At 52.3% G+C, this 16,894-nt stretch overlaps 1 protein-coding gene and 2 long non-coding RNA genes across 4 annotated transcripts in view; 2 read left to right on the top strand and 1 right to left on the bottom strand.

The window, feature by feature from the left end:
• The first annotated feature begins 2,344 nt into the window (after positions 1-2,344).
• LOC120977622 lies at positions 2,345-6,212 on the top strand. The gene is made up of 3 exons (XR_005773935.1): positions 2,345-2,355; positions 4,490-4,494; positions 5,629-6,212. It is a non-coding gene; the product is annotated as an uncharacterized LOC120977622 (long non-coding RNA).
• Positions 6,213-7,948: 1,736 nt separating this feature from the next.
• On the top strand, positions 7,949-8,734 carry LOC121009126. The gene is made up of 2 exons (XR_005780708.1): positions 7,949-8,403; positions 8,494-8,734. It is a non-coding gene; the product is annotated as an uncharacterized LOC121009126 (long non-coding RNA).
• The window catches only part of ABL1 (ABL proto-oncogene 1, non-receptor tyrosine kinase), a 72,275-nt gene continuing 63,836 nt past the window's right edge, over positions 8,456-16,894 (bottom strand). For both annotated transcript variants that reach the window (XM_040442001.1, XM_040442000.1), the window contains exons 7-11: positions 14,541-14,725; positions 14,167-14,319; positions 13,257-13,346; positions 11,707-11,865; positions 8,456-11,231 (exon numbers count right to left, since the gene is read on the bottom strand). In XM_040442001.1, coding sequence (XP_040297935.1) covers positions 9,634-11,231; positions 11,707-11,865; positions 13,257-13,346; positions 14,167-14,319; positions 14,541-14,725 — 2,185 coding nt within the window. In that variant the 3' untranslated portion in view covers positions 8,456-9,633. The remainder of the gene's footprint in view (positions 11,232-11,706; positions 11,866-13,256; positions 13,347-14,166; positions 14,320-14,540; positions 14,726-16,894) is intronic.

Here is a 16,894-nt window from a genome sequence, read left to right as displayed (position 1 = left end):
ATTCAGAGGAGAGGATGACTGTAGGACAGGAGAATACAGTCTATTACCCCTGTTATCAGCCATTTCAGGGGGAGAGGATGACTGTAGGACAGGAGAATACAGTCTATTGCCCCCTGTTATGAGCCATTTCAGGGGAGAGGATGACTGTAGGACAGGAGAATACAGTCTATTGCCCCCTGTTATCAGCCATTTCAGAGGAGAGGATGACTGTAGGACAGGAGAATACAGTCTATTGCCCCCTGTTATCAGCCATTTCAGAGGAGAGGATGACTGTAGGACAGGAGAATACAGTCTATTGCCCCTGTTATCAGCCAATTCAGAGGAGAGGATGACTGTAGGACAGGAGAATACAGTCTATTACCCCTGTTATCAGCCATTTCAGGGGGAGAGGATGACTGTAGGACAGGAGAATGCAGTCTATTGCCCCCTGTTATGAGCCATTTCAGGGGAGAGGATGACTGTAGGACAGGAGAATACAGTCTATTACCCCTGTTATCAGCCATTTCAGGGGGAGAGGATGACTGTAGGACAGGAGAATACAGTCTATTGCTCCCTGTTATCAGCCATTTCAGGGGAGAGGATGACTGTAGGACAGGAGAATACAGTCTATTGCCCCCTGTTATCAGCCATTTCAGGGGAGAGGGTGACTGTAGGACAGGAGAATACAGTCTATTACCCCTGTTATCAGCCATTTCAGGGGGAGAGGATGACTGTAGGACAGGAGAATACAGTCTATTACCCCTGTTATTAGCCATTTCAGGGGAGAGGATGACTGTAGGACAGGAGAATACAGTCTATTGCTCCGCTGTTATCAGCCATTTCAGGGGAGAGGATGACTGTAGGACAGGAGAATACAATCTATTGCCCCCTGTTATCAGCCATTTCAGGGGAGAGGATGACTGTAGGACAGGAGAATACAGTCTATTGCTCCCTGTTATCAGCCATTTCAGGGGAGAGGATGACTGTAGGACAGGAGAATACAGTCTATTGCCCCCTGTTATCAGCCATTTTAGGGGAGAGGATGACTGTAGGACAGGAGAATACAGTCTATTGCCTCCTGTTATCAGCCATTTCAGGGGAGAGGATGACTGTAGGACAGGAGAATACAGTCTATTGCCCCCTGTTATCAGCCATTTCAGGGGAGAGGATGACTGTAGGACAGGAGAATACAGTCTATTGCTCCCTGTTATCAGCCATTTCAGAGGAGAGGATGACTGTAGGACAGGAGAATACAGTCTATTGCTCCCTGTTATCAGCCATTTCAGGGGAGAGGATGACTGTAGGACAGGAGAATACAGTCTATTGCTCCCTGTTATCAGCCATTTCAGGGGAGAGGATGACTGTAGGACAGGAGAATATAGTCTATTGCCCCCTGTTATCAGCCATTTCAGGGGAGAGGATGACTGTAGGACAGGAGAATACAGTCTATTGCCCCCTGTTATCAGCCATTTCAGGGGAGAGGATGACTGTAGGACAGGAGAATACAGTCTATTGCCCCCTGTTTTCAGCCATTTCAGGGGGGAGAGGATGACTGTAGGACAGGAGAATACAGTCTATTGCTCCCTGTTATCAGCCATTTCAGAGGAGAGGATGACTGTAGGACAGGAGAATACAGTCTATTGCCCCCTGTTATCAGCCATTTCAGGGGAGAGGATGACTGTAGGACAGGAGAATAGGCAATGGGCCCCTAAGCAAAGGGAGGGGGGAGTGTACTTATTTAAAATATAGCTTTTAATAAGTTATACGATAGTCAGAATAAAAAGGACTCACTAAACGAAAAACATACAAACATGGATAGGACCAATTAGTACCAGGCTGGTACAAATGAAAAATTCTGCTCCGTCTGTGAGGACGCGAGCAGTCTTACCAGACCCTTTGTAGTAGGTGGGTACGGTTCCTTAGTAACCGGAGGCAGGAAAACCTGGGAGTATGCCGGGCGGAGGACGGATGCTTCAGCTGTGCAGTCAGATAGATCAGACAATAGGAGGAGTCCTATATATCCCTATCAAGGTGAGAGGGGCTATTATGCTGCTACCTGTCTATACAGAGCACTCGCCTTGAAAAAGGCGACCCCGTCCGGTAGCCTGTCCCTATGGTGGACCTGTACCCTGGAACTACAGAAGGATTTTTTTCCAGTGATGAATGGATGGTGATACTTCCAGTGGTCACCCGACGTGGCACGTTTCTGTCCGTGACTTCTTCAGGGGGAACGACTGCAGGAGGTAACAGTGTAGCCGTAGGTATTTAGCCTTAGGCTAGTTTAGCACTGAGGAAAAAAGACAGGCTATAATGGCCTGTAGACTGCTGAAGCCTGGTTAGGTTGCAGTTGCTGCTTAATCCAGGGTGGAGAGCAGAGTGGCACAGGAGGGGTAGTCCTGTGCAAGACGGTCTGGGGAATCTAGTAATCCCTTTCAAACATGTGCAGCCCCTATGGTTGGGGGTGACAGTATAGACCAGGAGAATACAGTCTATTGCTCCCTGTTATCAGCCATTTCAGGGGAGAGGATGACTGTAGGACAGGAGAATACAGTCTATTGCCCCCTGTTATCAGCCATTTCAGGGGAGAGGATGACTGTAGGACAGGAGAATACAGTCTATTGCCCCCTGTTATCAGCCATTTCAGGGGAGAGGATGACTGTAGGACAGGAGAATACAGTCTATTGCCCCCTGTTATCAGCCATTTCAGGGGAGAGGATGACTGTAGGACAGGAGAATACAGTCTATTGCCCCCTGTTATCAGCCATTTCAGGGGAGAGGATGACTGTAGGACAGGAGAATACAGTCTATTGCCCCCTGTTATCAGCCATTTCAGGGGAGAGGGTGACTGTAGGACAGGAGAATACAGTCTATTGCCCCCTGTTATCAGCCATTTCAGAGGAGAGGATGACTGTAGGACAGGAGAATACAGTCTATTGCCCCCTGTTATCAGCCATTTCAGAGGAGAGGATGACTGTAGGACAGGAGAATACAGTCTATTGCCCCTGTTATCAGCCAATTCAGAGGAGAGGATGACTGTAGGACAGGAGAATACAGTCTATTACCCCTGTTATCAGCCATTTCAGGGGGAGAGGATGACTGTAGGACAGGAGAATACAGTCTATTGCCCCCTGTTATGAGCCATTTCAGGGGAGAGGATGACTGTAGGACAGGAGAATACAGTCTATTACCCCTGTTATCAGCCATTTCAGGGGGGAGAGGATGACTGTAGGACAGGAGAATACAGTCTATTGCTCCCTGTTATCAGCCATTTCAGAGGAGAGGATGACTGTAGGACAGGAGAATACAGTCTATTGCCCCCTGTTATCAGCCATTTCAGGGGAGAGGGTGACTGTAGGACAGGAGAATACAGTCTATTACCCCTGTTATCAGCCATTTCAGGGGGAGAGGATGACTGTAGGACAGGAGAATACAGTCTATTACCCCTGTTATCAGCCATTTCAGGGGGAGAGGATGACTGTAGGACAGGAGAATACAGTCTATTACCCCTGTTATCAGCCATTTCAGGGGGAGAGGATGACTGTAGGACAGGAGAATACAGTCTATTGCCCCCTGTTATGAGCCATTTCAGGGGAGAGGATGACTGTAGGACAGGAGAATACAGTGTATTACCCCCTGTTATCAGACATTTCAGGGGAGAGGATGACTGTAGGACAGGAGAATACAGTCTATTGCCCCCTGTTATCAGCCTTTTCAGGGGAGAGGATGACTGTAGGACAGGAGAATACAGTCTATTGCTCCCTGTTATCAGCCATTTCAGGGGAGAGGATGACTGTAGGACAGGAGAATACAGTCTATTGCCCCCTGTTATCAGCCTTTTCAGGGGAGAGGATGACTGTAGGACAGGAGAATACAGTCTATTGCCCCCTGTTATCAGCCATTTCAGAGGAGAGGATGACTGTAGGACAGGAGAATACAGTCTATTGCCCCCTGTTATCAGCCATTTCAGGGGAGAGGATGACTGTAGGACAGGAGAATACAGTCTATTGCCCCCTGTTATCAGCCATTTCAGGGGAGAGGATGACTGTAGGACAGGAGAATACAGTCTATTGCCCCGTTATCACTGTAGTGATGACTGTAGTTTTCTTCAATCGGATGAATGGTAATAGGCGCAGAAACCTTCCTGCCCCCTTGACAACTACTACATGTTATATCTCCAGGGCTGAGACCCTATTATAAGTGACTGCTATCAGTCGCTCCTTTTATAACGCTGCAGATACAAAATTTAGAGCCATTCGTCCGATATCAGGAACTTCTTATTACACTCCCGCACTATTATAAGCTGCAGATTTCAGGGTTACCGGCTCCTTTAGATTCTCAGCATCCTTTGAGATGGATGAACCATGACAGGTACTAACCACATCCACAGTGAAAGAGTTAATGTAATTATACCAGTTGTCAATCTTCCCCTCCCCCGCTCTCCGCAGACACGTTGGGCCTGGTTCTCTCATCATGGGAAAGTATAGATTTTGGAGGCTGATTAAGCTGTGAGAAATCGTGTGGAGCGAGCGCCTCATTTCTAATACCCTCACACCCTCCACCCAAAGTCAACAGGCGCCGGATCGATAGAGTACACGATACTCCGCTGACATTCACTCATCTGTCCCTTTATCTGCAGACAAGGTTGGAGGGGGGGCGGTATTATTTAATTATTGCGGCCTGTACCCCAGAATTACTGAGTGTAATCCTTCAGTACTTGTGCAGACAGTACTCCTCCCTGACTGCAGGGGGCAGCATGCTCAGAAGTAGAAGATCAGAAGGAAGAGGAAGGTCCGGATAGGCCACTCCCCTGAAACTTCCTGTCTCCTGGATCGGAAATACTGCAAACCTGACAATGTGGGCCCTGGGGTGCAGAAATATTACAAAGCTGGCTCCCATGGGGTGAGGTGCACTTATACTAGTAGAAAGGCTATAAAAAAAAAAATCCTCAACATTTTAGGGATCCACCATCTCATAATTAAAACCTTGTTTCTCCGTTTACTTATTTTCAGTTCGCTACGATGCAGCCTGCAGTATAAAGAATGGAGGATTTAAAGGGGTACTCCTAACGCCAAATATTTTTTTTTTACATATGCCATATACATCAGATATTGCCCCCGAGATGCAGTACCGAGAAGTAGTCAGGATTATGGAAGCAGCAGACTGGTGAATGGGATTATGGAAACAGCACAGCACCGGCCACTTAGCCGATTGCATAGTCCTGACCGCCTCATCCAGGCAGAAGGGGAAGGAAGTACTTCATTTTTAAAAGGTAACCATGTCAAGCACCATTCTTTACACTGCAGGCTGCATCCACAAACCACTGCAGAATGGAAGCAAGTTTTGAATCACAAAATGACTTCTCGTATAGCATCACTTTAAATGAGACACGGGAGGCGGGACTATGTAAATGTCTTGTTATTTTGACAAAATTGTAAAAATGCCACAGAAGTGACATCACAGAAAGGAGAGGAAAAAGTTCTGTACAGGAAGTGACATCATCGAGAGACGTGACAGGGGTAAGCGCAGGTGTACATTACACAGGTATATTTATATACGCCGTACCTTGTGGCCCTTTATTGCAGAAGGGACGGGGCACCCACTTCACATATTGGACTCACTGCTGCCCCCGCTCTGCCATCTGAGCGTTAGGACTCGCCAGGTCCGAGTTGTGTCGTCGTGTTTTACGGAGCGGTGAAACGTCTCGCTGGTCCCCGGTAGTGCCGTGCTCTAGTAAATGGCTGCCGCGATGGTACCGGAGAAGCCACCCTGGAACGACCCTCTGTGCAGTGACATAATTAATAACGTTCTCCGATTGAGCATTCGGCGGTTTAAATAAATATGAGCCGATACCGCTTTATTCCACCGTGTTATCTCCTCGACTAACAGAGCCATACGGTAGGTCACATATAGAAATCATCTACACCATTCCTGATCCTACGTCACATCCTGTATTACACTGTAGAGCTGCATTCTGAGGCTTCGGAGCTGAAATCTCCCAACATTCCCTGCTCGTTCTGCCGCTTCTTGGAAGGGTCATGAGACTCGCATGAGAAACAAACCGCCCCAATGACGGGGAAGGGTCTCTGACAACAAGCGTGCTGACTGTTTCCATTATTAGCTTCAGATCTAGGAGTGTGACAGTTAAAGGGCATCTGTCAGCAGTTCTGTCCCTATGGCACCGGCTGACCTGTTACATGTGCGCTCGGCGGCTGAAGGCATCTGTGTTGCGCCCATGTTTATATGTGCCCGCACTGCTGAGAATAATGTATAATATATGGAAATGAGCCTCTAGGAGCAACGGGGGCGTTACCGTTACACCTGGCGGCTCTGATCTCTCTGCAACTGCTGCCCCCTCTGCACTTTGATTGACAGGACCAGGAGTGATGACGCTTCTGTCAAAGTGCAGAAGGCGCAGCAATTGCAGAGAGAGCAGAGCCTTTAGGTGTAATGGTAACACCCCCGTTGCTCCTAGAGGCTTATTTGCATATATTAAAACATCACTTTTCTCAGCAGTGCGGGCACATAGGACCATGGGAGCAACACGGATGTCTTCAGCTGCCGGGAGCCCATGTAACAGGTCAGACGGCGTCAGAGGGAGAAATCTGCTGACAGGGGCCCTTTAAGTATTTTTGTATATTTCCGCTGCTGTGCAGTTTAATTCTACATGTGAACTGTAAATGGCGGCCGGGACGCTCACACGGTCACGTTATCGGTTGTCGCACTCTGAAGGTGGACCGTACAGTGTGACAGCTGGGTTTTACCGGTACGGGGATGCATATAGCGACTATCTAGGCACCGGCGGCGACTGAAAAAGGCACTGGTTACCACGGCTGGCACGCTGTGCCGGAGGGGGCATCACTTCTCACTGAGTGACCAGCACAAGGCAGACACGACCTCTGACGCCGAAAGGCAATTAAAAAAAATTGTAATAAATGGTGGCCGGCGTTGGACTGGTCACGGCGGCAGCACAGTATCCGCAGACCTAAGCTCAGCCGCCATTATTACAGGCACCTTAACCACTTCAGCGCCAGAGGGGAATCTTTCAACAAGGAAGGCATCTACGTGTGCGCGGAACATCTGTACATTTACACGTATAAAACTCGTACAAAGGAGGAAAAAACATGAAATGTCAATGTATACAGAGATATCGACTGTGGAGGGGAACACAGCAAGGCTGGCGAGAGGAGGCGAGGGGGGGGGGGGACACACGGGAGTGGGGAAGCGGGCAGGGGGGACACACAGGAGAGAGGAGGCAGGCAGGGGGGGGGGGCACACAGGAGAGAGGAGGCGGGCAGGGGGGGGACACACAGGAGAGAGGAGGCGGGCAGGGGGGACACACAGGAAAGGGGAGGCGGGCAGGGGGGGGACACACAGGAAAGGGGAGGAGAGAGGAGGCGGGCAGGGGGGACACACAAGAGAGGGGAGGCCGCCAGGAGAGAGGAGGCGGGCGAGACGGACGCACAGGAGAGAGGAGGAGAGCGAGAGGGATGCACAGGAGAGAGGAGGAGAGCGAGACGGACGCACAGGAGAGAGGAGAGCGAGACGGACACACAGGAGAGGGGAGGCGGGCAGGGGACACACACAGGAGAGAGGAGGCCGGCAGGGGGGGGGGGACACAGAAGAGAGGAGGCCGGCAGGAGAGAGGAGGCGGGCAGGGGGGGGACACACAGGAGAGAGGAGGCCGGCAGGGGGGGGGGGGGGCACACAGGAGAGAGGAGGCAGGCAGGGGGGGGGGGGGGACACACAGGAGAGAGGAGGCAGGCAGGGGGGGGGGACACACAGGAGAGGGGAGGAGAGAGGAGGCGGGCAGGGGGGACACACAGGAAAGGGGAGGCGGGCAGGGGGGGGGACACACAGGAGAGAGGAGGAGGGCAGGGGGGACACACAAGAGAGGGGAGGCCGCCAGGAGAGAGGAGGCGGGCGAGACGGACGCACAGGAGAGAGGAGGAGAGCGAGAGGGATGCACAGGAGAGAGGAGGAGAGCGAGACGGACGCACCGGAGAGAGGAGGCGGGCAGGGGACACACACAGGAGAGAGGAGGCCGGCAGGGGGGGGGACACAGAAGAGAGGAGGCCGGCAGGAGAGAGGAGGCGGGCAGGGGGGGGGGACACACAGGAGAGAGGAGGCGGGCAGGGGATACACAGAAAGGAGGAGGCCGGCAGGAGAGAGGAGGCGGGGGACACACAGGAGAGAGGAGGCGGGCAGGGGGGGGGGGCACACAGGAGAGGGGAGGCGGGCAGGGGGGACACACACAGGAGAGAGGAGGCAGGCAGGACGGACACACGGGAGTGGGAAAGCGGGCAGGGGACACAAACAGGAGAGGGAAAGCGGGCAGGGGACACAAACAGGAGAGGGAAAGCGGGCAGGGGACACAAACAGGAGAGGGAAAGCGGGCAGGAGGGACACACGGGAGAGAGGAGGAGAGTGAGACGGACGCACAGGAGAGAGGAGGAGAGCGAGACAGACGCACAGGAGAGTGAGACGGACGCACAGGAGAGCGAGACGGACGCACAGGAGAGACGAGCAAAGCAAGACGGACGCACAGGAGAGACGAGGAAAGCGAGACGGACGCACAGGAGAGACGAGGAAAGCGAGACGGACGCACAGGAGAGACGAGGAAAGCGAGACGGACGCACAGGAGAGACGAGGAAAGCGAGACGGACGCACAGGAGAGACGAGGAAAGCGAGACGGACGCACAGAAGAGACGAGGAAAGCGAGACGGACGCACAGGAGAGACGAGGAAAGCGAGACGAACGCACAGAACAGAGGAAGAGTGCAAGATGGATGCATGGGAGAGAGGAAGAGGGCTATACAAACACAGCTGGCATGAGAGACAGTACAATACATGGTTTACTCAATGGGCACCATAGTGTTAAGGTGGGAGGCACTGCTGGTTCAGTCACTTGTGGGGGAGGACACTTGTGAGGTGCTTGGATTGCACATACTCAGGGCCCCTGATCATTACGGCCCCTGGCGGATGTGCCTATGGCAATACTGGGGAGCGTGGTCACCGTCACCTTCACACAGTCCACCTGTTTTTGGTTTTAAAAGAATAATACATAGGGAAAAAGGAAATTGCACTTAAAATCATCAAGTTCTCAGCGCCCCCTACAGACAGTTTGTCCACTGCGTCTCTGCATAGACACCACGCTATTGTACGCCGGCGTGGGCGGACACCCTTGGAGCCGAGGGCAGTCTGGTCACTCGGGAAAGGTAGAGTTAACGGAATGCTACAGTGTAGCCGCTTATGTGCTGAGGGTCTGGTTGTCGGAATGTCTCAGGAGCCAAGCGCTCCTTGGCTCTTTAATATGTGCGGTGGGGGAAGAGAGACGCCACCGCCCCCCCCCCCCCCTCGATACCTGGTGCTGCGGCAGTGGCCGTTGGGATGTAGCAGTGTTAGACAAGGCAGAGGCTTATGGGGGATCCCAGCGCCGTAGAGGGCTCATTCTGCCAGTTACGGGTGGAGGAAACCTGTAGACCTTGAAGGTCCGTGTCATGTAGAAGGGGGAGGGGGTGAAGATGTGCAGCCACCTCTGGATACCAGGCGGCACGGCGCAGGCCACCAATGTAGGATGCATAGCTTTAGTGTCAAGACACCGTCCATTACGTAGAGCAGAAACGTGGGGTGCGAGGCCCACCTGACGTCTGAGATGCTACCTCTGAACCACGTCGCTTATTTCTTTGACAGACGAGAGCAGCTTGGTAAAGTCCTGAGACGTGGCCGGTCCTCCTGCCGTGGTGGCGGCGGCGGGGCATATCTGAAGGTCCCGGAGGCTGTTCTCCAACTTGCTCATGGCTTCTCTGAAAGCAAACTTGTTCCTCATCTGTTGAATGGAGTCCACATAGCAGGTGCAGAAGGCGTGGAGGTTTTTGGCGGCCTCCAGCACGGCGCTGTGGCTGGCCATCTGTTCAGAGTTTCGGCTGATGGCGGCCCGTAGGCATTCAGTGCTTTCCAGCAACGTCTCCTTGGTGACTGCTCCGCTTAGCAGCTTCTCGGGAGGATGGCGGGTTTTACGCAAGGAAACTCTAGTGGAGATGAGTGGAATGAAAGCGGTGGAGGAGGATGTGGGTGGCTGAGGTTGGTCGATCCCCGTCTGAACCGCGGCCCGCTTTTCCGTGGATAGGGGCTTGGTGGTGGACAGTGGCGTGGCTTTCTTGGCGGTGTCCGTCACAGCTGGGTTTGTTCTCAAGTGGTCTTCACTCTGGTTTGCGGCCTTGTGCTTTGGCTCGTTTGTGCTGGTGTCGTGGCTAAGGCTTTGGGAGGATATCTTTGAAGGCTTCGTGTTGGTGGAAGACGGAGAGGTCTGGCTGGACAGTGGTAGAGGTGGGCTCGGTTTGACCTTCGCTGCTTTAATTTTGTCCTTGGCGGCAGACTCTGTTGCTTTGAGTCTCCGGAGACGGAGGTCTGTCTCGGTTCTGCCAGCGCCTGGGGTCACCTTAGCAGAGGAGACGAACTCTGAAGCAGTTCTTATGTTCCCGCTCTCCTCTTTTTGTACGGGGGAGGAAGACGAGGGGCCGCCAGGTTTCCTACGTGGAAATTTTGGGGTCAGACTGGGAGGACTGGAGCCTGGACTTTGGTCGGCATCCTTAAACACTTCGTCTGTGGGCTCCTCGGTTTTCTTGGGAAGGCGGGGAGGTGGTGTCACTGTCCCTCTAGAACTAGACAGGTCTGGTTTGACCTCATTGCCCCTTTTACGAGGCAGAGCTGGTCTGTCTGCTTTTTGGACACCTCCAGACAGGTCCAGCATGTGCCTGGTGGAAGGCAATTCCCTGGGCAGAGTGACTGACTTCCACTCCATATCTTTGGACCCATGGGGCATGCATGAGGCAGAAGATGACCTCTGGAAGCGTTTGCTGGTGGTGCTGCTCCCATCCTCTTCTCCCGGCGGTGGTTGCCGCCCTACACTCGTGATGGACTTTTTCCAGTGTGGGGTTAAAAAGAGCGTACCCCCCTGCACAGAGCCATTGGTCATGGTGGCCCCGTTACTCGTGAATTTCATGGACTCTATATCGCCACCATTGCTGGCGTCTCTGCCATCTCCTTCCAGGCACCTCGGTTCCATCTCACGGAAGGAGCTGCTGCGCTTGGGTGGGGTGGGGGCAGTTTTCTTCTTCCGCTTGATCAGTGTGCTGAAGAGGTTGGCCTTTTTACTATTGGGTAACAGACGGTCATCCTCAGGCCCGACATCGCCAGTCCGTTCCTTGCGAGGGAGGAGAGGAGACACAGCGGCCGACTCCAGATCCAGAACATCTGGAAGAGACAGAGGACACAATCACCGAGGACGGACATGCATCTGAGCGTAAAGACGCCAAGGGGGGCTTGGCGCCAGCTGAGCTATGTCTGGCAGTCCGGTTGCTATGCATACACTTCTATACAACCAGTCTTGCTTAGGACTTCAAATTTAGGCAGAACTGGAGGTGCGGACATTTGGTTCTTACTGCTAAGGCCATAAATAAGATAGCAGAAGTACATGCTTCTGCTCTGGGGACCTTCTAGTGAGGGGGCCCATCCACGTTTGGAAAAATCCTGTGCAGGACCCCCCCTTTCCGACAATTGGCCCAAGGGCCATACATCAGGCCCTTGTGTCCACGGTGGAAATTCAACACCATCATGGGGTCCCATTTGATTTACTGCTACATTAACCCTTATGCAAGACCGGCTTCCTGCAAATGTAGATCCTACAAGCTTGTGTCCCTTTAGTGGAGTAGAAGTGCTGGGTGCTTACCCTGATCAGCGGCGCCCCTGCTGTGTGAGGTATCTGTGGTATCATCCTTGTTCTCGGTCACTCTTCGGGAGGTCCTGGTCTTCGTCGGCAGCTCGGGGGCCTGCAGAAGGCAGCTGACATTCACTCTTAAGCCTTTCTTCCCCAGCTCCTTCTCCACCTCTGAAATACACACAGACAACAAAGAAGTCACTGCACAGCTGAAGAGCTTGTTACAATGTATCAGCGAAAGACAATCTCTTAGTGAGAAGTACATGAGCAGCAGACGTCTCTTAGGGCCCCATGATCAGCACAACCATAATCTGTTACATCATGACATCGCCCAGAAAGCCTTCAATAAGTCTTTGCCCGTGATAGTTTTCACTGTAGTTCTGACATTCTAGTCATGAACCAGGAAGCTTAGGATGAGCAGAGCTATGGGTTCCAGCAGCTTGTGGAATTAGAGAGAAAGTAGCGGCAGGGCATCACGTCTAGAAGAAGGTCATTCACTGCCGGTTACATGGAGCTGGCGAAACTGGCAGTGGATGACCCCCTGTAAGGGCAGCCATTAGTCAGATACAATTGTGCAGGATCGGCGACGGCTGTGAATAGCCATGGTTTTATGCCCTTCCCTGCAGCTCTGAACAAACTCCGTCAATTATCCTTGGGGCAATCAGTCAACAATTACTGTATGAAAGGAGCGGCTGGCATGAAGGTGGGCGCTGCTCTCCGGGTCCCGCACCACAATGCTGAAAAGAGGTCTTTTATTAAAGCAATTATCAGCGCAAGCAAAGCAAATGCATTAGCAGAATCGGCACATAAAAAAGAGAGATACCGGGAGTCTGCGCCATGCATGAACCATTGTGTGAAAGCTTTTGTACTGCGCGCCATTGTCTGCCGAGCGCCTGAAGCCAAGCGTATGTCACGGCGCGCAGGTCTCACCGCTGCTGGAACGCTGCGCTCCTCCCTCCACCATTAATGCAAATCCGCAGCAGAATGTGGACCGCTGATTGCAGCTGTGGAGGCGCTATGGGGATTCTTAATGCCGCTGCCCGGGGGATTAAATCTCACCGCAGAGCATGCTGGCACTGTGATCAGCTTGAGGATGTTCAGGTCGGACTGGCCCTTTAAGACCTCTTCTGTGCAGAAGAGATGAGAGAACGCCTTGAATAGCAATTCCTAAAATCATCCTAATAAAGGAACCTATAGCAAGGCTGACGCAGGCCACCAGCCCCCCGGATATAGTTAGGACTGGATTATGGGGTTGCTAGTTGAGCATTTCCCCCGATATATTTTGCGTATTGTGCGCAGTAGCGCCAGAGAGGAGGGACATAAAGAGGAACTGACAACTCATGGAAGTGGAGAGATTCATGGCAGGACATCAAAGCGCCTGCGCTGCTGCTGTAGGAACGAACACCCCAGTAATGAACACTCCGCATCTTTGTAGCAACTTCAATAAACATTCAGATGGACCCACTTCTGAGATTTCTCATCTTGAAAGAGTCCGGAGAATATGGAGAGCTCATTATCTGCCGTCTCTCCATCTCCCCCCCTCGCACCTGCGGCATCCTTACCGTCCGATATACTCGACTCCTGGAACATGGTCTCAAAGGCCTGGTGGATCTCAGCGAAGGACGGCCGGTCGAGAGGGTTCCACTGCCAGCCTGGAGGGAGAACGGGAAACCACATGAGGACGGGGCGCCGATGCCAGACAATCAGACGCAGGAGTCCGACAGTCTGGAAGCAATACCTTCTGGGTTTTATATAATTCCAGTTGTGGATTATCCGACCTTAGGGATTCCCGGATGTCCGATTAACAGACCTTCTGAATTAAAGTAATGTCACCATATTAGGGGATGGCTGCTTTAAGGGATATCCTCTTGTTAGGCCTGTATTACACCAACAGATTATCTGACCAATATCTGTCCAATCAGACCAATATCTGGTGTGTAGAAGATCTGTTGGTGTAATACAGGCCTCAGCCTGATTTAACAGCGATTGTCGGGACGGAAGTGTTCCTTCTTGGCAATCACCTGCTCGCTAGCGGAGGAGACTGACATGCAGTGATCTCCTCCTCAGTCGTTATACAATCTCTCTTTCCTAAAATGAATCATTGTTTGCCGGCAGCAGATTGTAATTACACATAATCAGCCGCCTGCAAACGATTTGGATTGCCCGATGAATGAGCATCGGCAACTGGCGGCAGTATTAGACAGCCAGATGATTGCTAGCGAGCATTACTGCGAACGCTCGTTAGCGATCATATGCCCAAAAAAATAAATCGGCTGGTGAACTACACCCTTTAAACATTTATAGCATGGTCCTACCTCTGGGTCCCACACCCATCTCCACAACAGCGGAGGAGCATGTGCGGCTCTTTCCAATACATCAAGCAGGTTTCTGGAGTGAGACTGGTGCGGGGCCCTGAGGGGCGATCCTGTGCCCTTAAGATGGTGACATGTGGTCTGTCGAGTGGACACTTACATGCTCTCATGAGTTGGTACACTTTCTCTGGGCAGCCCTCGGGACGCTCCATGCGATAATCCTTTTCCAGCAGCTCGTACACCTGCGACAGGTCGATGCCGGGGTAGGGGGACATGCCGTAGGTGGCGATCTCCCAGAGTAATACGCCAAACGCTGTGGAATAAAAACCATTAGAATGCTGGGATTGGTGAAGGAGAGTGAGAGTAGTGATGGAATCTCTATCCCCTACTGCAAATCCACAGGACTGATCACAGAGGTGCCCACCATTCACCGGTACGAGGGTCCCGGGGCCCAGAATGAGGAGCAGCGTCTGAACATGAATGAGGTCTAGGTAAACTACAATTTGTAAAGAGGGTAAGTGACCATCTACTCACCCCAGACATCGGACTTGATGGAGAACTTGTTATACGCCAGGCTTTCCGGGGCCGTCCACTTGATGGGGAATTTGGCTCCAGCGTGGGCAGTGTATGTATCGCCCGTCATCAGGCGGCTGAGCCCGAAATCAGCAACTTTTACCAAGTGGTTTTCGCCAACGAGGCAGTTTCTGGCTGCAAGGTCCCTGAAGGCGAGAGAAAAAAAACATCAATGTCCACGCAAATGTCGGCTTTTACCCTGTGCATTATGTATGTGTAAATGCAAAAATATTCACGCCGTGGCTACATCCAGAGCAGAGCGGCGGCATGGCTTCTACAGCTCTCCCACTGAAGGGTTAACTGTCCTCTCCTAGCGGCGGCCTGGTTAATAACCCGGAGGGGAGTCACTGACCGGCTGCAATCCGGAGTGACCTGTAATTAATCCGTAATTAACCAATTAACTTTGTCTTCTCGATCAATTGGTTTAGTGCGGAAGCGAATACATAGAGAACAGTCGGCTGCGGGCACCGGTCATGTAGCAGTACACCGCACGCCCGCTGCTCCACTCACAAAACCACTCGCCCACTGCAATCGGTTGGAAGTCAGAATGTGCCGACACGCCTAAACCGCGCTACAAACAGCTCCTTATATCTCAGCTTCCCTTGTGATTGTGACACAGTCGAGGGGCGTATCGAGTGCAATCAGAACCCCCTGTAAATCTGTGAGGGTTGAATTGGAATGCTTTCACCTGGAGGAGAAAAATATTCAACAATTGCGCTGATTAGCACATGAATAATGAGTTAGCGCCGGGGCGCGCGTCTGATCCGGGGAAAGAGATCCCGTCCACAGCAGCCTCTCGGTGCACTACGCTCCCCTGCCAGGCAGAACCATGAGCCCTCCATGAATGAGTGACACTGGAGTGAACCGCCCGCACGCCCGGCGCACACATGACAACCTCCTCGGCTCTGCTACTCCTGGTAATCAGATCTTTCATGCTAAATACCCGCTGCTGGATATTTGTTTCTATGGCATTAGGAGTCAAGTGATTGCTTTAAATTTGCAGGTATTAGCAACACACGCGCACACGTGAGGTGGAAGGGCGGCCTTCTCGGGCTCCCACTGGGATAAGTGTGGTATTACCGGGCACAGGGCAGAGGAAGGGGGGGGAGGGGGGTCCTCTTCTCATTACATTGCCAGGAGCTGTAATCCGAATGCAAAGAATGTGCATGGGTGGCGGCTAATTGCCAGCCTGTTGAAGGTCACAAAGCAGAGCGCTTCACAGCGCACACGTGTACGGGGACCGGGCGAGTGGCCGGGACAATGGACAATTAAAAATCCGTTACCAGGCACTGGCAATAATGAGGATCGGTCTCGAGGAGCGGGGCACTCAGGGGCTGCATACACGGCCGCGCTGTTATCAGCCTCCTGATCCAAGAAGCAGCCATTGTGAGCTGCCATCCCTTTAGTCACCCTGCCCGCTGCCAGTAGCACCCGGTCTATGGCAATCATTGGAAAGCTGGGAGCGGATACGGTGCAACTGCGGAGTTGTGGGAACACCAGCATGCTGCCGATCGCTGGCGCAGATTCACCATGGATTTAGTCCGCAGCAGATGTGGATTTCGCCATGGATCCGATTAGAAGTTTTCCTTAAAGCAGAATCTCCATCTCCCCAGTAAATAGAAGCCTCACTGGTCAGTGGTTTCTTAGGTTTTATCCCTTCCCACCACTATCTGCCATTACAGGTGCAGTCACCCAGCTTTCCCACAGAGGCTGGCCCCTAAAATGGCGAACGCATCGGCAGTCACCCCGCTTTCCAAGAAATGCAAAGAGACAAGTGGCACCCCCAGAGACCAATATCTATTCATTGCTGTTCAGCCGTCCTTCATGATTAACCCCTCGTTGGCGGGTTAATTCCACCCAAGGCGATACAAATTCGCTCTGTTCTTGGTGTAAAAAAAAAAAAAGTACAATGGAGAATTTTCGCGGTGGTGCTGACATTTACTAGACTTCAATTTCTCGGAGAAGAGACATGAAATGCCAGCTGCATCACGTGCTCGCGCCCCCCCCCTCAGGAGACGTTGCCCGCTGTGTGTCAGCTTTCAGCTATGCCCGCTCTCCGCATTGTTCGCACAAATCAACACGCCAAAGTGTTTCAGCACTTAAGCTTATGAGCGGTAATAGCGAGGGGGGTTCATGTGCGGCGCGCTGACAATGTAATTACATCCCGAGAAGAAAAAAAAAGAAAAAACACAAAGCTGACATTAATCTCTATATCCCGACTGCACGACTCACCCTAATGGGGGCCGGTGGAAGGACGGCCAGCGATAAAAGTGTCTATGCCCCACTGTGATACCGAGGAGGCGGACGGCGGCCAA

Source organism: Bufo bufo, chromosome 8 (genome assembly GCF_905171765.1).
Source record: "Bufo bufo chromosome 8, aBufBuf1.1, whole genome shotgun sequence".
NCBI lineage: Eukaryota > Metazoa > Chordata > Amphibia > Anura > Bufonidae > Bufo > Bufo bufo.
The sequence above is the reverse complement of the archived record's forward strand: the minus strand, read 5'-3'. Positions and strand labels throughout refer to the sequence as shown.